The 16,012-nt window shown below is 39.8% G+C and overlaps 1 protein-coding gene across 5 annotated transcripts in view; it reads left to right on the top strand.

Moving 5' to 3' along the window:
* SMAD2 (SMAD family member 2) overlaps positions 1-15,797 on the top strand; it is a 49,784-nt gene extending 33,987 nt beyond the window's left edge. For 3 of the 5 annotated variants that reach the window (XM_063422083.1, XM_063422080.1, XM_063422081.1), the window contains 9 exons: positions 423-616; positions 1,092-1,226; positions 4,396-4,470; positions 5,413-5,472; positions 6,061-6,114; positions 7,154-7,366; positions 9,046-9,183; positions 9,339-9,483; positions 13,803-15,797. In XM_063422083.1, coding sequence (XP_063278153.1) covers positions 423-616; positions 1,092-1,226; positions 4,396-4,470; positions 5,413-5,472; positions 6,061-6,114; positions 7,154-7,366; positions 9,046-9,183; positions 9,339-9,483; positions 13,803-13,926 — 1,138 coding nt within the window. In that variant the 3' untranslated portion in view covers positions 13,927-15,797. The remainder of the gene's footprint in view (positions 1-422; positions 617-1,091; positions 1,227-4,395; positions 4,471-5,412; positions 5,473-6,060; positions 6,115-7,153; positions 7,367-9,045; positions 9,184-9,338; positions 9,484-13,802) is intronic. The other 2 variants (XM_063422084.1, XM_063422082.1) reach the window with 1 other exon arrangement.
* Positions 15,798-16,012: the final 215 nt, after the last annotated feature.

Genomic DNA, 16,012 nt, shown 5'->3' with positions numbered 1-16,012 from the left:
ATTCGCAGTCCTGTGGGAGTTCTTATGCTTAAAACCGTAAGGCATCCATACCACAGCAAAGCCTTGAGGTGCCTTTAGCAGTGGAGGGGACCATAAAGTGTGTGGTTCTATTTTTAACAACTGTCTTCTGCATTTAAAAAAAAATATATGAAGCAATCATTCTATATACTTGGTTGGACATAAGTGGCTTTTAATGAACTCTAAACTCACTGGCAATAATCTGAGCAGCTCAAGAATGAGCTGGCATTGCTTGATACGATCATTTCCATTGCAACTGAAGCCTTTTTAACTAGAGTACGAATGTCACCAGCAGAGTCAGGGCACTCATTCTGAGAGTGAGCTGCCCGTGTGTGTGTGCTGTGCTGGTGGAGGGGCCGAGGCAGCACAGTCTGTAAATGCTTCTCCACATCTCTCCCCCGCAGATCGCTCGATGGCCGTCTGCAGGTGTCTCACCGCAAGGGACTGCCACATGTCATTTACTGCCGCCTGTGGCGCTGGCCAGACCTCCACAGCCACCACGAGCTTAAGGCTATTGAGAACTGTGAATATGCTTTTAATCTTAAAAAGGATGAAGTGTGTGTGAACCCTTACCACTACCAGAGAGTGGAGACGCCAGGTAGGAGGACTGCTTCTGACTTTCCGTGGCAGCGTCTGTTTGTGTTTGTTCAGCGTAATGTTTTAAGTGAAAAATAAGAGAAAGGTGATGGCCTCTCTTGATAGAAATACAAGATCCTTTTTGAGATCGTATCCCTGAAAGTTTATAATAGTAAAGTTTCTGAAAAATCTGTACAAATGTGTTTACAAACACTTCTGGGACTGCTAGCAGTTTCCAACTGGCCAGGTGCAATTTAGACTGAATAAGACAAAAATGTTGATTTACCTTTGCTAATGTGGAATCCTATTTAAGGCACCTCAGGAATCCCATCTCTTCCAGTAACTACCTGTGCAAATGTAGTATTAGAAGTGGTGAGTTTCAAAAGATTTTGAAACATCTGAAGAAGCTCTTAGATGTTTCAGATTTATTTTTTTCCTTTCAGCTCACAAAATCGTGTATTTTGATTACAAATGATTTCTGAATTTTGCCTTTCCAGTCTTGCCTCCCGTGCTCGTGCCACGGCACACTGAGATCCTAACGGAGCTGCCACCTCTGGATGACTACACCCATTCCATTCCTGAGAACACTAACTTTCCAGCGGGGATTGAACCACAGAGCAATTACATACCAGGTATTTTCTCAACTCCCACTGTAGACAGCGTGTTCTGACACTGTGCCACTGCAGCAAAGATGGTCATTTCATCCTTGTAAAGTGATCAAATTAATTGAAATAAGCACTAAATTAGATTGAGTTGATTTCATGCATTTATTCCAGTGGAAATACCTAAACACTGTTGTCTGGAGAACATGATCCTGCATGGAACCATATTGCTGTTGTTTCACAATAGCTCACTTGGCTTCAGTAGCTTATTTGAGATTCAGAATGCTAATAAGTGCAAAGTAGATCTTCACCTCATGCTTTAAACCTCTTTCGCAAATGTACAGGTGTTGCCAAATGCTGTGCACTGGAGATTGAGTAATAAATTGATGCTCAATCTCATCCTGCCTAATACGTGGAGAAAACTTCTAAGTTGCAAAGCAGGGCCTTAAAAAGTGTCTTGATCTGTAGTTAACATCAACAGTGGTCTGCTTTAGCTTTTTGTTACTATTATGTGCATACTGTTTTGTCTTTTTAGTATGAAAGAACAATCTAACAATATTGAACTTTTAAAGAATTTCTCCTCCCCCTCTTTGCCCCTTTTTCCACCCCAAAAGAAACAACAATGCTGTTCTGGTGCACCTGAAACCTTGTTAGCCCTCATTGAGACATGAAATCAGTGACCTTCGTTTCCTGCCCCAACTTCCTGTTTCCTATCTCTTCAGGAAGTCGCCTGGAGTGTAAAACCAAGTAAAGCTGAAGTTTGCTCATAAATGTTTAATGTGTTCATGTTATGAATAAGCTGAAAATTCACATCTGGAATCTCTGAAAGAATGAGATGACTGCCCCAAAACTCAAATATGTGCAATGTACAAATTGTACCTACAGGTCATAAGCGGAATGTTGCCTGTGTTTTCTTTAAGTATATCCAAGAATTGAAATGGCATTAAGCAATCAGTTAATTTGACCTTTCTGTTTAATTTTGGCCACATCTGTTGCCACCTTTGTAGTGCAATTTAAGGCTCAAGAAATTGGTGTTGCTTTCTTAACTTGCATATACTTTTTTGACTCAAACTGAGAGCTTTTGATAACATTTGTAAACAGCTTACAGTAAAGCCACCTTCTGCAAATCCAGTGCTATGGAAATGAGCTAAAGTAGTTATTTGCAGGAAGTTTGCTCAAGGTGATTGTAGGAATTCACATGGTCTTCAAATGTTTATGCAGGTAAACACACCTCCTCCACTTTGTGATGGACACCCTCCTCTTGTGCTTGTATCATGGTATCTTATTTTATTTGACCCTGCTGAGTTATTCTGGAGTGCTTGGTTGGCTACTGCTAAGCCTTGTGTGCCTTGACAGCCTTCTTCAGAGAACCATTTTCTTCAGCAGTAGGGCAGGCTCACTTCTGGTGGCTTTGTACCCCAGTCCTGTCTCAGTACTTGATCTGCAAGAGAGCTTGGTGGTCGTGGAGGTGCAGGGGGGCCTTTAGGAGCTGCGTGTTCCAGCTGGGTTCTGGATGGCCTCAGCTGCATCCTCCACACTTCTGGCAGCACTCAAGTTCTACTACAGGTTTTCAGTGCCCCACCTGAATGTTCATGTCCAGCTGTGTGGTGCTCAACTTCTGACCCTAAACTATTAATAGGACTAGGTGGAGTAATCTGTGTTCAGACAGAGACTGTACATGGAAAATAATCCGTGCTGAAGAGCCTAGATTACCAGCTGGAAACAGGAGTGATGGGTTGGACTGGAAATGTGTATTTACCATTTGCCACAGCTGTGGACTCAACTATAGCTAATGATTTGGAGAAAGATGGAGTCCCCTTTATCCCAATGAATGCTGTAAAAATCTTCAAAACGGGTATGGTTTGTGTTATCATATTTCTTACTAGTGAAGATTTCCCTTAATCGTCCTTTCGGATTCTCACTTGAATTCTGTCACGTCTATATTTAGCACACAGAATGAATCAAAGATAAAATTCCCTCCGTTCATTTTAATTTAATCAACTGACTTAATCTGGTTTCCTCTCACTGGTTTCCTTCTGATCTCACAGTATTGCAGTACATCTCAGACATGATGCTTGTTATAATTTTATTTCATTTCTTAAGCAAAAAGAGTTTATCTTTTAGTTTCTGCTGTTTGGTAATAATGTAATTAAAGGTGTTTAACCCCTGGAAGTTTCAGAGACAATTTTAAGGTGATTGTAGAGATAGTTAGTTTCAAACACTTCCACTAAAAAAATGAAGGTTTTGCCTATATTATGTATGAAAAGACGTTTGCCCAATTCAAAGAAAATTATTTCCTTAAAGACAGTTGTTTAACTCATTATCTGGATTACAAAGAACTTCTCCATTTTGAATGGAGAAGAGGATCATGCATACTCTCCTGGGTTTTGAAGATGTTTCTGAGGAATTAGACACAGTTCCTGGTATCAGAAGTCTTCAAAGTTGGTACTGAATTTATTTTGGTCTGTGAAATTCTGTCTTTAAAGAAAGCTAGTTAAAAGAATTGATGACAGTTTTAAGAGAGCTTAGAAGTATTACTGGTAATAAAATAGAACTTGTGCAGTTCTAAGTTAATATAGTTATAAATGAGTCAAATCAACTGTTGTGTATTGAAGAAATACATATTTGGGGACTGAAGTGAAAAACAACCTTTAAATCTAGCAACTTCAGTAAGGTGTGGGAGGGTATCTGACCTGATGCTTATCCTGCATAAAGACAGCTCACAATATTTTTTGTGGAAATCACCAGAAGGTTTTTTTCATTTGTAAATCTACTAAATATGAAAGCTGTTGATCACAATCGCAAAATTGTTACTCATTTTAGTGACAGCATCTTGTCTCAAATGGAACAAACAAGGACTCTGGTATTTATATAACATATTTGAGCAATTGACTGACATACAAAAGAAGATACATTTTAGATTCCAATAAGGCAGGTAATGTGTTTGAAGTCCTACTTGAAGGAAAAAGGAACAGCAAAATGATGTTCAGATTCAGTGTTCAGGTGTAACAAAGCTCATGAGGATGCCATGACAAAATGCACAAGAGTGAAATCTTACAGAAGTTTCTCTAGTCATTTTACAAGTTTCTGGAATTTTTCTTTTTTTTTTTCTTTTTTTTCTTTTTTTTCTTTTTTTTCTTTTTTTTCTTTTTTTTTTTCTTTTTTTTCTTTTTTTTCTTTTTTTTTTTTTTTTTGATAGAAACACCTCCACCAGGATATATCAGTGAAGATGGAGAAACAAGTGACCAGCAGCTGAACCAAAGCATGGATACAGGTAACATTTATTTCATTACTTTCAAGGCTTTGTATTACTAGCTGTGATCCCTCTGCATAGGAGCATGAATTTAGCCCAGAAGGTGGTGGCAGTTTTCCTCTGTGAAACCTGGTGTTTTCTGCCTAAAATACCACTTTCGTTCTTTAATGAACAAAACAATTTTTTGCCAGGGAAATGCTTTTAAAACATTCTATGACATACTAAGTATATTGCATTTGTTTTGTAACAGAAAATGTTACAGAAAAAATCTTAATTAAGGCTTCATGAGAAACTCTTAAAATAGATTTTAATAGGTAATTGGTTTCAGCCATTCTCTGGTAAACAGGTTCATTGAAACACAATGTCTGTTGGCCTAACAAGTTACAGACAATCTGTGTTCTGAGAACCTGCCTCTAACTGTGATAAAATTACCACTTCTGCCATGTTTCAAATTAATTCTTGCATGGAAGGCTCTGTGGCAAAAGTAGCAGCATTTGTGCCTTTGTATGTAAGGGTTTCTAGATAATGTGGTTGACCTTAGACTTGGACAAAGCACAGTTAATGTGCTGGTTAAGAGCCTCCTGCTGTGTGTTGGCAGACTTGAGTGTGCTTGGTTAGCTAATGTTAGCAACCATTTTCAGTAAGCTGGAATCAGCTGCACCAGTTTCTGTAAGCACTGCAATATTTTCCCACTATGTGACAATAAATACCTTAATTAAAACAGCCTGACATCAGCAGTCACTGTAGGAATGTTTCTGTGAAAGCCTTTCTGTATTTTGCCACCTTGTGTGCAAATTGTGTTGCAGGATTCGTGTTTTTCTGAGTTGTTAAATTCTCCTTCTGGGAAAGAATTATTTCCTCAAATGAGGAAAATTAACGTGGTCTTTTCTGGCGATCATAGAATCATAAATTATAGAATGGTTTGGGATAAAAGGGACCTTAGAGACCGTCTCTTTCCACCAGGGACACCTTCCACCCCAAGTTGCTCCAAGCCCTGTCCAGCCTGGCCTTGGACATTTCCAGGTATGGGGCAGCCACAGCTTCTCTGGGAAACCTGTGCCAGGGCCTCACCATCCTCAGCATAAAGATTTTTTTCCCAATATCTAATCTCAATCTCTCCTCTTTCAGTTTGAAGCCTTTCCCTCTTGTCCTGTCACTACCTGCTCTTGTAAAGAGTTCTTTTCCAACTTTCTTGAAGGCTCCCTTCAGATACTGGAAGGTCTTCTCCAAGATGAACCTTTTCCTTTGCAAACAGAGGCAATGTCTTACTTGTCTCATCCACTCTTTCTTAACCTGCTTTTTTAGTGAATTTGGGAAGTCACTACCTTCTCACTGGAGGAGTGCATAATAACGTTGAGAGTATGCACAAAGTGGCAGAGTTCTGCCAATTAACGCTAAGTTAATTGAGTTTTTACAGGGAGGGGTGGGTATGCAGAAGTCTGGAAAACTGAATGAAATCCTCATTCAGTGTAGGTGTGTGATATTCCAGAAAACGGAGATCTCTTACTCTGAAAAACTTCAGTGTAAGCCTCATTTAGATGATGGTTATGCTTACTGATCTGAAATAACAAAAACCATTTGCTCTGAAACCTGTCTGTCTTGCTTCAACAGGATCTCCAGCAGAGCTGTCTCCTAGTACTCTCTCTCCAGTTAATCATAGCCTGGGTAAGCTGGAAATACTTACAATTATTTCTCCATGTGTAGTGACTCTATTATATACGTAATTACTTTAAAAGTGACAATGCACTGTTAGAAATTAAGAGCTATATTAAGAGGTGACTGTTGGGTTGGCTTCCTGATGTTAAACCTAATGGGGCTGGGTTAATCACTTATTAACAATTACTCTATTTCTGTACCTGTTGAGCTCATAGCAAAGAGAAAGAGTGATAACTTCACGTGTGCAAGAATAGCATTTTTGAAATGAATAGTTTAAAGGATGTTTGCCTGTCCCTAATGCTGCCCAGACTTGCTGTCTCCCTTGTGTGTGTGTTCTGCTGCTCCTCTCACGTACAGTTTCACCTGTAACCAACTCACAGTCGTTACTCCCAGATTAGTAGCCCACCCGCTTTGATCCAGTGTGATTGCTGTGTGTCTAAGTGCCTCAGGAAGATCAGATTGCCATGGGTTTGTTGAAGGAATGGTGACAGGAAAATGCAGAACGCTGAGTAAGTAATTAGAGTAGGTAAAAAGGGGAAGCAGTGAAGAAAAAACCTGAAGATACACAGGGAAGATACTCTAGTAGGGGACAGTAAAGTAGCTTAGAACTACCTTTATCTAAAGAGACAGTGTAATACAAGAGAATGTGATTTTCATTTTTTTTTCCTTATTGTTGTTCAGTGTTTTATAGTTTAATCTTTTCTTTAATGCTGCCAAAATGTTTGCAAGCTACAGAAAAGGCAACAGGAATGTCTCAACGTCTGGCGCTCAGAGCACCATTAGCTTAATCATTTTGCCGAGCAAAATGCAAGTACGGAACTAAATGAGCTGTGGTCAGATTAGATCACCCCTTCTTCCCCTCCTCCTTCCCTGGTGTGGAAGATTGAATTCCATTCTGTTTACTGAAGTAGGTAAAAAGGACAGCAAGCAAAATATAGTTTGAGGAGACTACTGCTGTCATTTCTGGGAGAGACAAATAGCAGGGTAGATCGATCTACTTTCAGCCTCAAAATCTGTGTTAAGCTTGGTTTTTAAAATTTTTTTTTAGACTTGCAACCAGTTACTTACTCGGAGCCTGCGTTTTGGTGTTCAATAGCATATTATGAATTGAATCAAAGAGTGGGAGAAACCTTCCATGCGTCCCAGCCTTCCCTGACTGTAGATGGCTTTACAGATCCATCAAATTCAGAGCGATTTTGTCTAGGTCTGCTTTCCAATGTAAACAGAAATGCTACAGTGGAAATGACAAGGCGACATATAGGTAAAGATCTCTGATCTTTTAACTGTTTAATTTCATTTTGTGGGTTAAATTACCTGGACTGACCCAGGTAGGATGTGTGTTGGGTTCCTTTCACCCCTGTGCAGACAGCCATCAGCCGTATCTCTCAGGGCTTGTCAAGGGTAGTTTGGTCTCCCTGGCTGAGAACAGAAGTGGAAAGACACAGAGTCACTGCTTCTGAAATTAGAGAGAAATGCAGCAGCTTCTACCACTGAAGCAGAATTGGGGAGAGATGTAGTGATGGCTGGAGCTGAAAGGAGCTGCCTTTCCTCAGTGAGTAGCCCCATAGCTGGTGGCAGCTGCAGTGGCACTGAGGGCAGCACAGGCAGAAGCCACTCTGCTGTGTGGCACTCTGGTAGCTCACATTGCTGTTTTTGCTTCCTGGGAAGTGATGGCACACCAAAGCATCCTTAGGGGCAGGTTCATGGCTCCCAGGCTCCTCAGTGGGCCACTCTGCCCTGGGCAGCATTTATGTTCAGAATTGCTTGTAACTGAAATTTAAGCTTTAATTACAAAATATTCCCATATTGCTTAGGTTATTGTAGTTTATGAAGTGCAGAATGGACACTGATAGGGTGAAATTCTGAATTATTTTCCAAAATGGAAAAAGCTGCTATTGAGAACCCATTGTTTTGACATGATTAAGATTTTCTTTGTAATGGTTAGTCAGGAATGTTGTTTTCCACAATGCAGTGTCTTGACTTTGGGTTCTTCTACAAACTACCTTAATTTTTTTTTTCCCTGGATACTTTCACTAGCAAAATTTACGAGATTTTTTTGGTTGTTGTTTTTACTTGCAGTAAATTTTCAATCTCTTCTGTTGAACCAACCCCTTTTATGCCAAGTCCAAATGCCAAATCCACATGTTTGTCTAGTAAAAGTTTAGATGTGTGGACATCCAGGTTATGCCTGTGCTGATTGGTCAAAATGATCAATGATGAGGAAAAGCAAAAATCTCATGAGCCCTTACTCTTTAATAAGGGAGCTCACATTTTGTTTACAAAATTTGTTTAAACAAAAAAGTCAAATGGAAACTATGGCCTATAAAGTATCTGTTAATTAAAAATAGTTCTCTCTGGGAGATCAATTGCACATTATTTACTTTCTGCTAGAAATAATACATGCAGATTTATTTTCCACTCAGAGAGACAGAACAAAATAACAATTTAAAGGTGGACAATTGAGTCCATTTTGTACTTTTTGTAATAGGGCTAAATGAAGTCATATTGTTTCTGTTAAAGCAGTACAGGGGTATGCAGTGGGTTGTGAAATAGTGTGGGTGCATGTAAGGAGAGTGCTGCAGTGGTGATCTTATGTTTTCTCTTTTGACCATAGTGACCTGTGCTGCTTCACATACAATGCTTTAATATTGGCACAAGTTTTAATTCTGTTTTTATGAACACTGCTTCTGAGCTTGGATTTGGTTACAAGCCATTATAAGCCTGGAAAAGCTCTTTCACTTTTATCCAAAAATTATTCTGCCTTTCCTTGATCTATTGTGCATTTGTGAGAGAAAAATGCGATTTAATTGTGTTCTGCTCCTGCTACAGCTGTCAGCACGGCAGTGAGGTCCTGTAGATAATTGATTCCTGTGTCTTTTGTAAAGAAGAGCCTTGGCCTTCTCTGAGAAATAAACTCCCTTCCTCTGGATTTCCCTGCAGGCAGGGGAGTGCGCCTGTATTACATCGGCGGAGAGGTTTTCGCCGAGTGCCTGAGCGACAGCGCGATCTTCGTTCAGAGCCCCAACTGCAATCAAAGATACGGCTGGCATCCTGCAACTGTGTGCAAAATCCCTCCAGGTCAGTGTCCTTACCACGGCTCTCCTGTGAAAATACCCAGTGGAGCTGTTCACTGAACGGCGTCTGCTTTCCTTTTTTGCAGTTTCTTCGTAGAGTCAGGCTTCTGCAGCAAATGCAAGTCTATTCACTGACTGTACCTTTTTGACTCTTTACAGGATGCAATCTAAAAATCTTTAATAACCAAGAATTTGCTGCTCTTCTGGCTCAATCTGTGAATCAGGGCTTTGAAGCAGTTTATCAGCTTACTAGAATGTGCACCATAAGAATGAGCTTTGTTAAAGGATGGGGGGCCGAATACAGGTAAGAAAAGAAAACCCTTTGTTCTTAAGTTCACAGTTAATACTTTCTGTTTTTTCACTAGTGTATCCATACATACGCGCGTCTTGCTGCTATTATGGATGTGCCGTCTGCAAATTGAACCCATATTTTCCTTTTTTCACCCCCTCAGCGATGGAACTGCTAAGTTACAAAGTCCATAAACCGATTTTAGTGTTGCACTGAAGCCAACTGTTGAGCAAGGAATGTCTTGAAAGTTCCGTTCCCTTGCTGAGTCCTGCTGGCTTGTATGTTGTGGTGAAATCTGCAGCATCATCTTGGAGTTTCACAGTTTGTGCTGTGAGATTATTTGCTCTTTGTAGCATGAGCTCCTTAGGCTGTGGTGCAGGATGGGGTTCATGGTACCCAACAGAGAGACTCTCAGTGCCCCTTTCACAAAGAAATGGCTGAAGATGGTGTATCTAAGGGATGGCAAGTATTTTGGAACTTGCAGTGGAAAAAGCTTTGCAGGAGTAAGATGACTGGGTTTATGTAGCAAAATTTCTAAAAACGGTTCTTTGAGTGGAAAACTCAAAAATAGCATTCTGTCTGCTTTTAAATAGATTCCAATTGTGTTCCCTATTAGCACAAATGAAAAGCTGTAGTTGAGGACAGTGCCTGTTTTTAATGTAGAATGCAAGTTGAAGAAGAAAAGGAATTGACTTCTAACTGAGCATTTGTTAAAATTTTATTATTTTGCAGAGTTAGAACTTTGGTTTTAAACAAATCTCTTAAACCTCTCTAGAAATCGTCCATGAAAAAATGAAGTCCGACATGTCAATACCCTAATGGTAAATGGTATAAAACACAATGGTTTTTTTTAAGCCATATAACTTCTGAAGTTGAATAATGGTGTGTAGGCTCCACCTGGGTTGATTCCTTTATCTGCTCTTGAAACACGTATATGTAAATAGCAGTGTCAGTATGTGGGGGAGGTTTCTTAGCTAAATGAAGCCAGTTTTGTAATAGTCTAATGAGATGAAATGAGAAATTTGAGTAATGGAATAAATTGGTACCTCTTTGTTAGGAAGAGGTACACAAGGAAAAATCTGGCTCAGGTTTAAAGAGCTATTGGATTTGGCTCTGAAGGAGTATGTATACACTTAGGCATAATTAAATACAACATTCAAATCTGAGCAGAAGAAAGGCTTAATCAGTCAGATTATATAGAGGCATTTGAAATGAACAGAGTGTACGTGCTGGTTTAAAACTGGGGAGGCTTTTGTTAAAGTTACTTCTGAGTGGGGAGAATGGTGGTGGTTGGTCTATAAACTGTTTGTAGACCATTGGGTTGAAAAAGCTGCAGTGTTAGCACTGCCAAAATAGCACAAAAACTGGTTACTGACTCATGTTGAACTCATTTCTTTGCACCTCTCTGAAGGATGATGCTAATAAATTACTGATACACAAAGCTTGTAAATATGCTCTAATTGGGATTAGAGCAAGAAGAGGTGGCTCCAACAACACAACACTGAATTTAAATTAATGTAGTCTGACTTGTCAAAATGGACCAGGGAACACTGTGACCCCCATCACTCTTGTTAAAACATCTGTGCTTCATTATTATGTGAAAAAATTATTTCCCATAGAACAGGCTTAGGCAAAGCATTAGTTGCATTTTAGGCATATGTGCATAAACGTGCATGTAAGACAAGGTGATACATTTTACAGGCTTGGTAGACAAAGTACCTCACAAAGCTTTTTGCTTTGTTACATGTTGGTCCAAATTTGGGATGGTAGAAGTCCAGATCACCAGTCAAATGTTCATGTTAGCACAGGAACTGTCCAGGTTCAGGATCAACCTAAAGAAGCTTCAGCAGAGGTAATTAGTGATCTTTGAACTGGAAATCTGTAGGTTAAAGAAACTGAGGTTTTAGCTTTAAGGTGGTTGCTCAGTGACTGTCACTATTTTATCAATTTTTACCAGCCTGCTGCAAAGTGAGGTTTTGTTAAACAGAACCAGTTGTAAAATTTTGAGGAAGTGTGTTGTGAAACACATTGTAGGGGAGTTGACAGTGGTGGAATAATGAACTTCCTTCTTTGGAAGAGGATTCAAGAGTAAATGGAACTACATTTCCTGTGGTTGGATGTGTTTTTCTGTTGTATCATTTTGTTCTAGTGTAGACATTCCGGGCTAAGATAACTGTTTTGTAGGGTGCTGGAAGAGCACAGACCCCAGCTGCTGTCTTGTAGAAAACGTGAAACATTTGAAATCAGTGTTCACTGTCTTAATCTTTCTGCCTTTTCAGTTCCTCTGTTTATATAAACAGATTTCCTTAAAGCAAAGGGCTGCAGTGCCAACAGTAAAAATGGAGGAGCTCGATTTGTGTCTGACTAATCTGCTGCCTTTGAATCTTGGGATAGCTGGAATTGCTAGGAAAAACTGGCTTAACAACCACAGTCTTGCCAATCGAGTTAGGGTAAACTCCCATGCCTGGAGTGGGTACAGTGAAATAGGATTTCTCAGGCAGAGTTTGTTTTGTCCAATACTGATTTCTTTACTTTGGAGATGAGAAGGAAGGTGTTTGAATAATAGGTCTCTGAAACAAAGGTACATGAGAGAGAGAATGAAGCTTTTATGGTTGTCAGTCCTTCAGCTTTACTGAAATTTGCTGTATGGGATTTAAATGAGGGCTTTTATTGTGGAAAATTATAGGCAAGTTACTATAGAAGACAAGGGAAATACAGTTTCTATTTCACGTTGTTTGTGTGAGGATGTTACAGTACAAGACACATGTAGAAGTGTAAGATTACAGGAAATCAGAGATAAAGTTTAGTGTTCCTTTAAGATACCATCAGTTAGCACGGTATAACCACACACATATTTTGATACAGCTTTCTGACAACACCTACCAGTTTCTTTTTACATTTATCATGTCATTTGCTCCAAAAAGCCAGAGCCTATGATCACCATAGCATTGTGCTGCTTGGCCATGCTGACAGTGCAGAGACAAGGGTTTCTATCCCATATCTCTCAGTAGTTGTCTACAAAATTCAAATCCAGTTATGCATGCAGACTCTTGGAAGGCTGATACAGCTGCACGCAGTTGTTTGTGGTGTAAATTGACTTCCAACTGCATCAGTTGGACAATCTTCACTTCCGAATTTCTTATTAGAAGTTAGGCTCTTGGTATGGCACTTGAAGGAAATACTTTAGTTATTATTCTCCAGGGTGAGATATTCTTGATGTATTATGGACAAGCATGTAATTATTGATGTGTTTTATATATGTGAAGTGCTTTGGAGTTTTGGGGCTTTTTTTTTCCTGGAAAAAGCTTAGTAACAGTTATGGTAATGGTTGCAGATTTTTATATCTCTATGTACTAGATACGGATTGAAACACATTTAATCATATGATGCAGAATTTTGTGGCAGCTGAACCTGCTTTCTGGCTGTGGTGGGTTGAGCCTGGCTGGATTCCAGACAGCCACCAAAGCAGTTCTTTCATTCCTGTCCACAGCTGGACAGGGCAAAGAAAATAGAGCAAAAGTGTCATGAGATAAGAACCATGAGAGACCCTCACCAAATACCATTGTGGGGAAAACAGGCTTGAATCAGTGTTATTGAATGAATTTACTGCTAACACAACCACAGTGAGATAATGAGAAATAAAATAAGACCTAAAACACCTTCCCCCCTTGCCAGCTCTACCTTCTATCCCAGCTGCAAAGGGTTGTAGGAATGCACGTCACAGTCAGTTCTTCACATTTGTTCCTGCCACTGCTTAGGAAGAGGAGTTGGAATCCTTCCCCTGCTCCAGTGTGGAGTCTCTGCCATGGGAGGCAATTTCACATGAGCTTCTCCAGTGTGAGTCCACCCCATGGCAACAGTCCCCCATGAGCTGCTGCAGCATGTCACTCTTCCACGGGGTGCAGTCCTTCAAGGACAGGCTGCTGCAGCATGTGCTTCCCTCTCCACAGGCTCACAGCCTCTCTCAGGCATCCCCCTGCCCTGGTGTGGGCTCCTCCAGGGGCTGCAGGGGAATCTCAGCTCTGGCACCTGGAGCAGCTCCTGCCTCTCCTTCCCTACCACCCTTGGTGTCTGCAGAGCTTTTCCTCTCACATGTTCTCCCTTTGCTCTTCTGTGGCAATCAAAACTGGGCAACAACCTCATTTTTTTTCTTAAATCTGTTATCCCAGAGGCATCACCATTCCTAGCCCGACCAGCAGCATGTCCATCTTTGGAGCTGCCAAAGGATCCCTCTGCCAGACACGGAGGAAGCTTCTGGCAGAAGCCTCCCCTGCTGCCACAACCTGGTGGCACCCACCCCACGCAGTGACTTCTCCCTATTCTTTGTTTTCTAGGCGGCAGACGGTCACAAGCACTCCCTGCTGGATTGAGCTTCACCTGAACGGGCCTCTACAGTGGCTGGATAAAGTATTGACTCAGATGGGCTCCCCTTCAGTCCGCTGCTCCAGCATGTCCTAAAACTCTTCCTCTGTCACCAGTGGGCTAAAAACCGAGTCCAGTCAACAGACTTAATATAACAGCTCGTCTGTCGTAGTATTTGTGTGTGGTCCCCATGAACTGTTTACTATCTAAAAAGGTTTTTTAAAAAGAAAAAAAAAAAAAAGAGAAAAAGAAAAAAAAAAAAAAAAGAAAAGAAAAAAGAAAAAAACAGCACTTGAGGTCTCATCAGTTAAAGCACCTTGTGGATTCTGTTTCCTATACTCTGATACTAGATGAAAATTTAGTGTATAGAAAAGCCTTCTTCAGAAAGAAGGGACAGTTCTAAAGACTCTTTAATGGTGTTTTTTATTGGGTATATAATTGAGTGTCCTAATGGTTATCAATAACATGAATAGCTAAGTATATATAATGTATCATGATCTCAAATATCACAGTATTGTGCTGTTCTACATTTTAGTTCCCATAAATAGTCATTTTGGTTTTTTGGTTAGGGCAAGTATCTCATAAAATTCCAAGACTTTGCGCCCTTATTCTTTTATATTTTTTTAATATAAGCAGGTTTTCAAGTTGTCCTAAACATAAAAAGACTTTCCTTATAGAAAAGATGAATTTTTTGCTGTGTTCTGAAAGAGAAAGTCCCTCCATTGGAAGGGAAAGAAATGTCTTGAGATTCATCTGTGAAGTCTTAAGACACTCTATATACTTAATGGGGCCTAAAATGAATTCATAATATAAATTCTGAGTGTCCATCACACTAGCAGTGTACTTTTTGGTACCCATGAGTTGATGCATCTGTTGCCAGCAATATTGCTGGCAGTGGTGTAATTTGAGACTTTTTTTTGTACCTTGGATCATTGAAATGAGTGGATTTTCTCATGGACTGAGAATTTACCATGGCTTTGGATATTGGATTAAGTGCACAAGGTTATTGGTTTACCCCTCACATCCGTACTTCTTTTTTCATTGAATAAGTCTTACCCCTTATCATCTGTATTTTTTTTTTTTCATTCTTTCATATGTCACGGAAAATAATGGGGTTTAGTTTTTGGAGCCATATACGTTGAAAAATCATTTCCCGGGGTAAGCTAGACTCTTTTTGTTTAGGTTTTAAATAGATGCAGCTTCGTAACATATTTCAGTAACAGAATTTAAATTTCCTGAGTCGCTTTCATAGTTTACTTACACACCAGATCATAAGCATTCATTATGTCATAATGGGCCTTGTTATTAAAAGTAGTTGCTTCTGCAAAACCTCTAGGATAGTGGTTGCTGAGGTATGACCAGCGAAGGAGGACTTCCAGGTTCTTCATGACAGTGCATGTTATTGTGAACCCTTGGACACTACAGCTGCACCATATTAAAAATATTCTGAAATATATTCTACAAATAAGTCTGGGTTGGGGCTGGGTTGGGAAACTGTATAGGAGGGTTATTCTGACTTGAAAAATACACATCTTACTAACAATCTTGTGATCTAGCTGTCTGTCATTCTTTTGTTATTGTGGCAGTAGCAGGATTGCCTTTGTCTGTTTTTTCCATTGTTTCATCAATTACACTAGTTCTGTACTTTGTAAGTACAGCTAGTGATAACTTAGCTTTGAGAACAAAAATGTGGCCAGTGTTACAGCTTTTAATCACTTGACTGAATTGATGATAGTGATATGGATATTTTTATGCCATAATGACTAGGGCATAGAAGCAATACCAAAAAATCAAGCCTTGAGAAAATGGGCCAGACACCTTTCAAAAATTGGCAAAGCAGTTACCAGTTTGTGCTACTTTTACCAGTAGACTAATGTATTGGTAGAACTTGTGAACCTAAGAGATAAGCTTCATGCGTGTTGCATTTGCCTAATATGTGAATACACTAATAAAAGTTTTAATTCTCACAGTGGCTGTTTGGGTTTTTTTTAAATTAATTGCTGTCTATATTTTTTTTTTGTTGAAGGTTAGGAGTTACCCTAATCCACCCAGTTAAATGGTACAAGTGTCCTGCATGTGGTGGGTGGAAAGGTAGAGTGTAGATCTTAATACTTTCCATGCAGCTGTTGTGGAGGTTCTGGATCTGTGTGTGTTTGATGGTTCAGACTCCTACTCCTGATGG

The sequence above is a fragment of the Prinia subflava genome, chromosome Z (genome assembly GCF_021018805.1).
Source record: "Prinia subflava isolate CZ2003 ecotype Zambia chromosome Z, Cam_Psub_1.2, whole genome shotgun sequence".
Lineage (NCBI taxonomy): Eukaryota > Metazoa > Chordata > Aves > Passeriformes > Cisticolidae > Prinia > Prinia subflava.
Note: the sequence above shows the minus strand (reverse complement) of the source record. Positions and strands in the feature narration are given on the sequence as shown.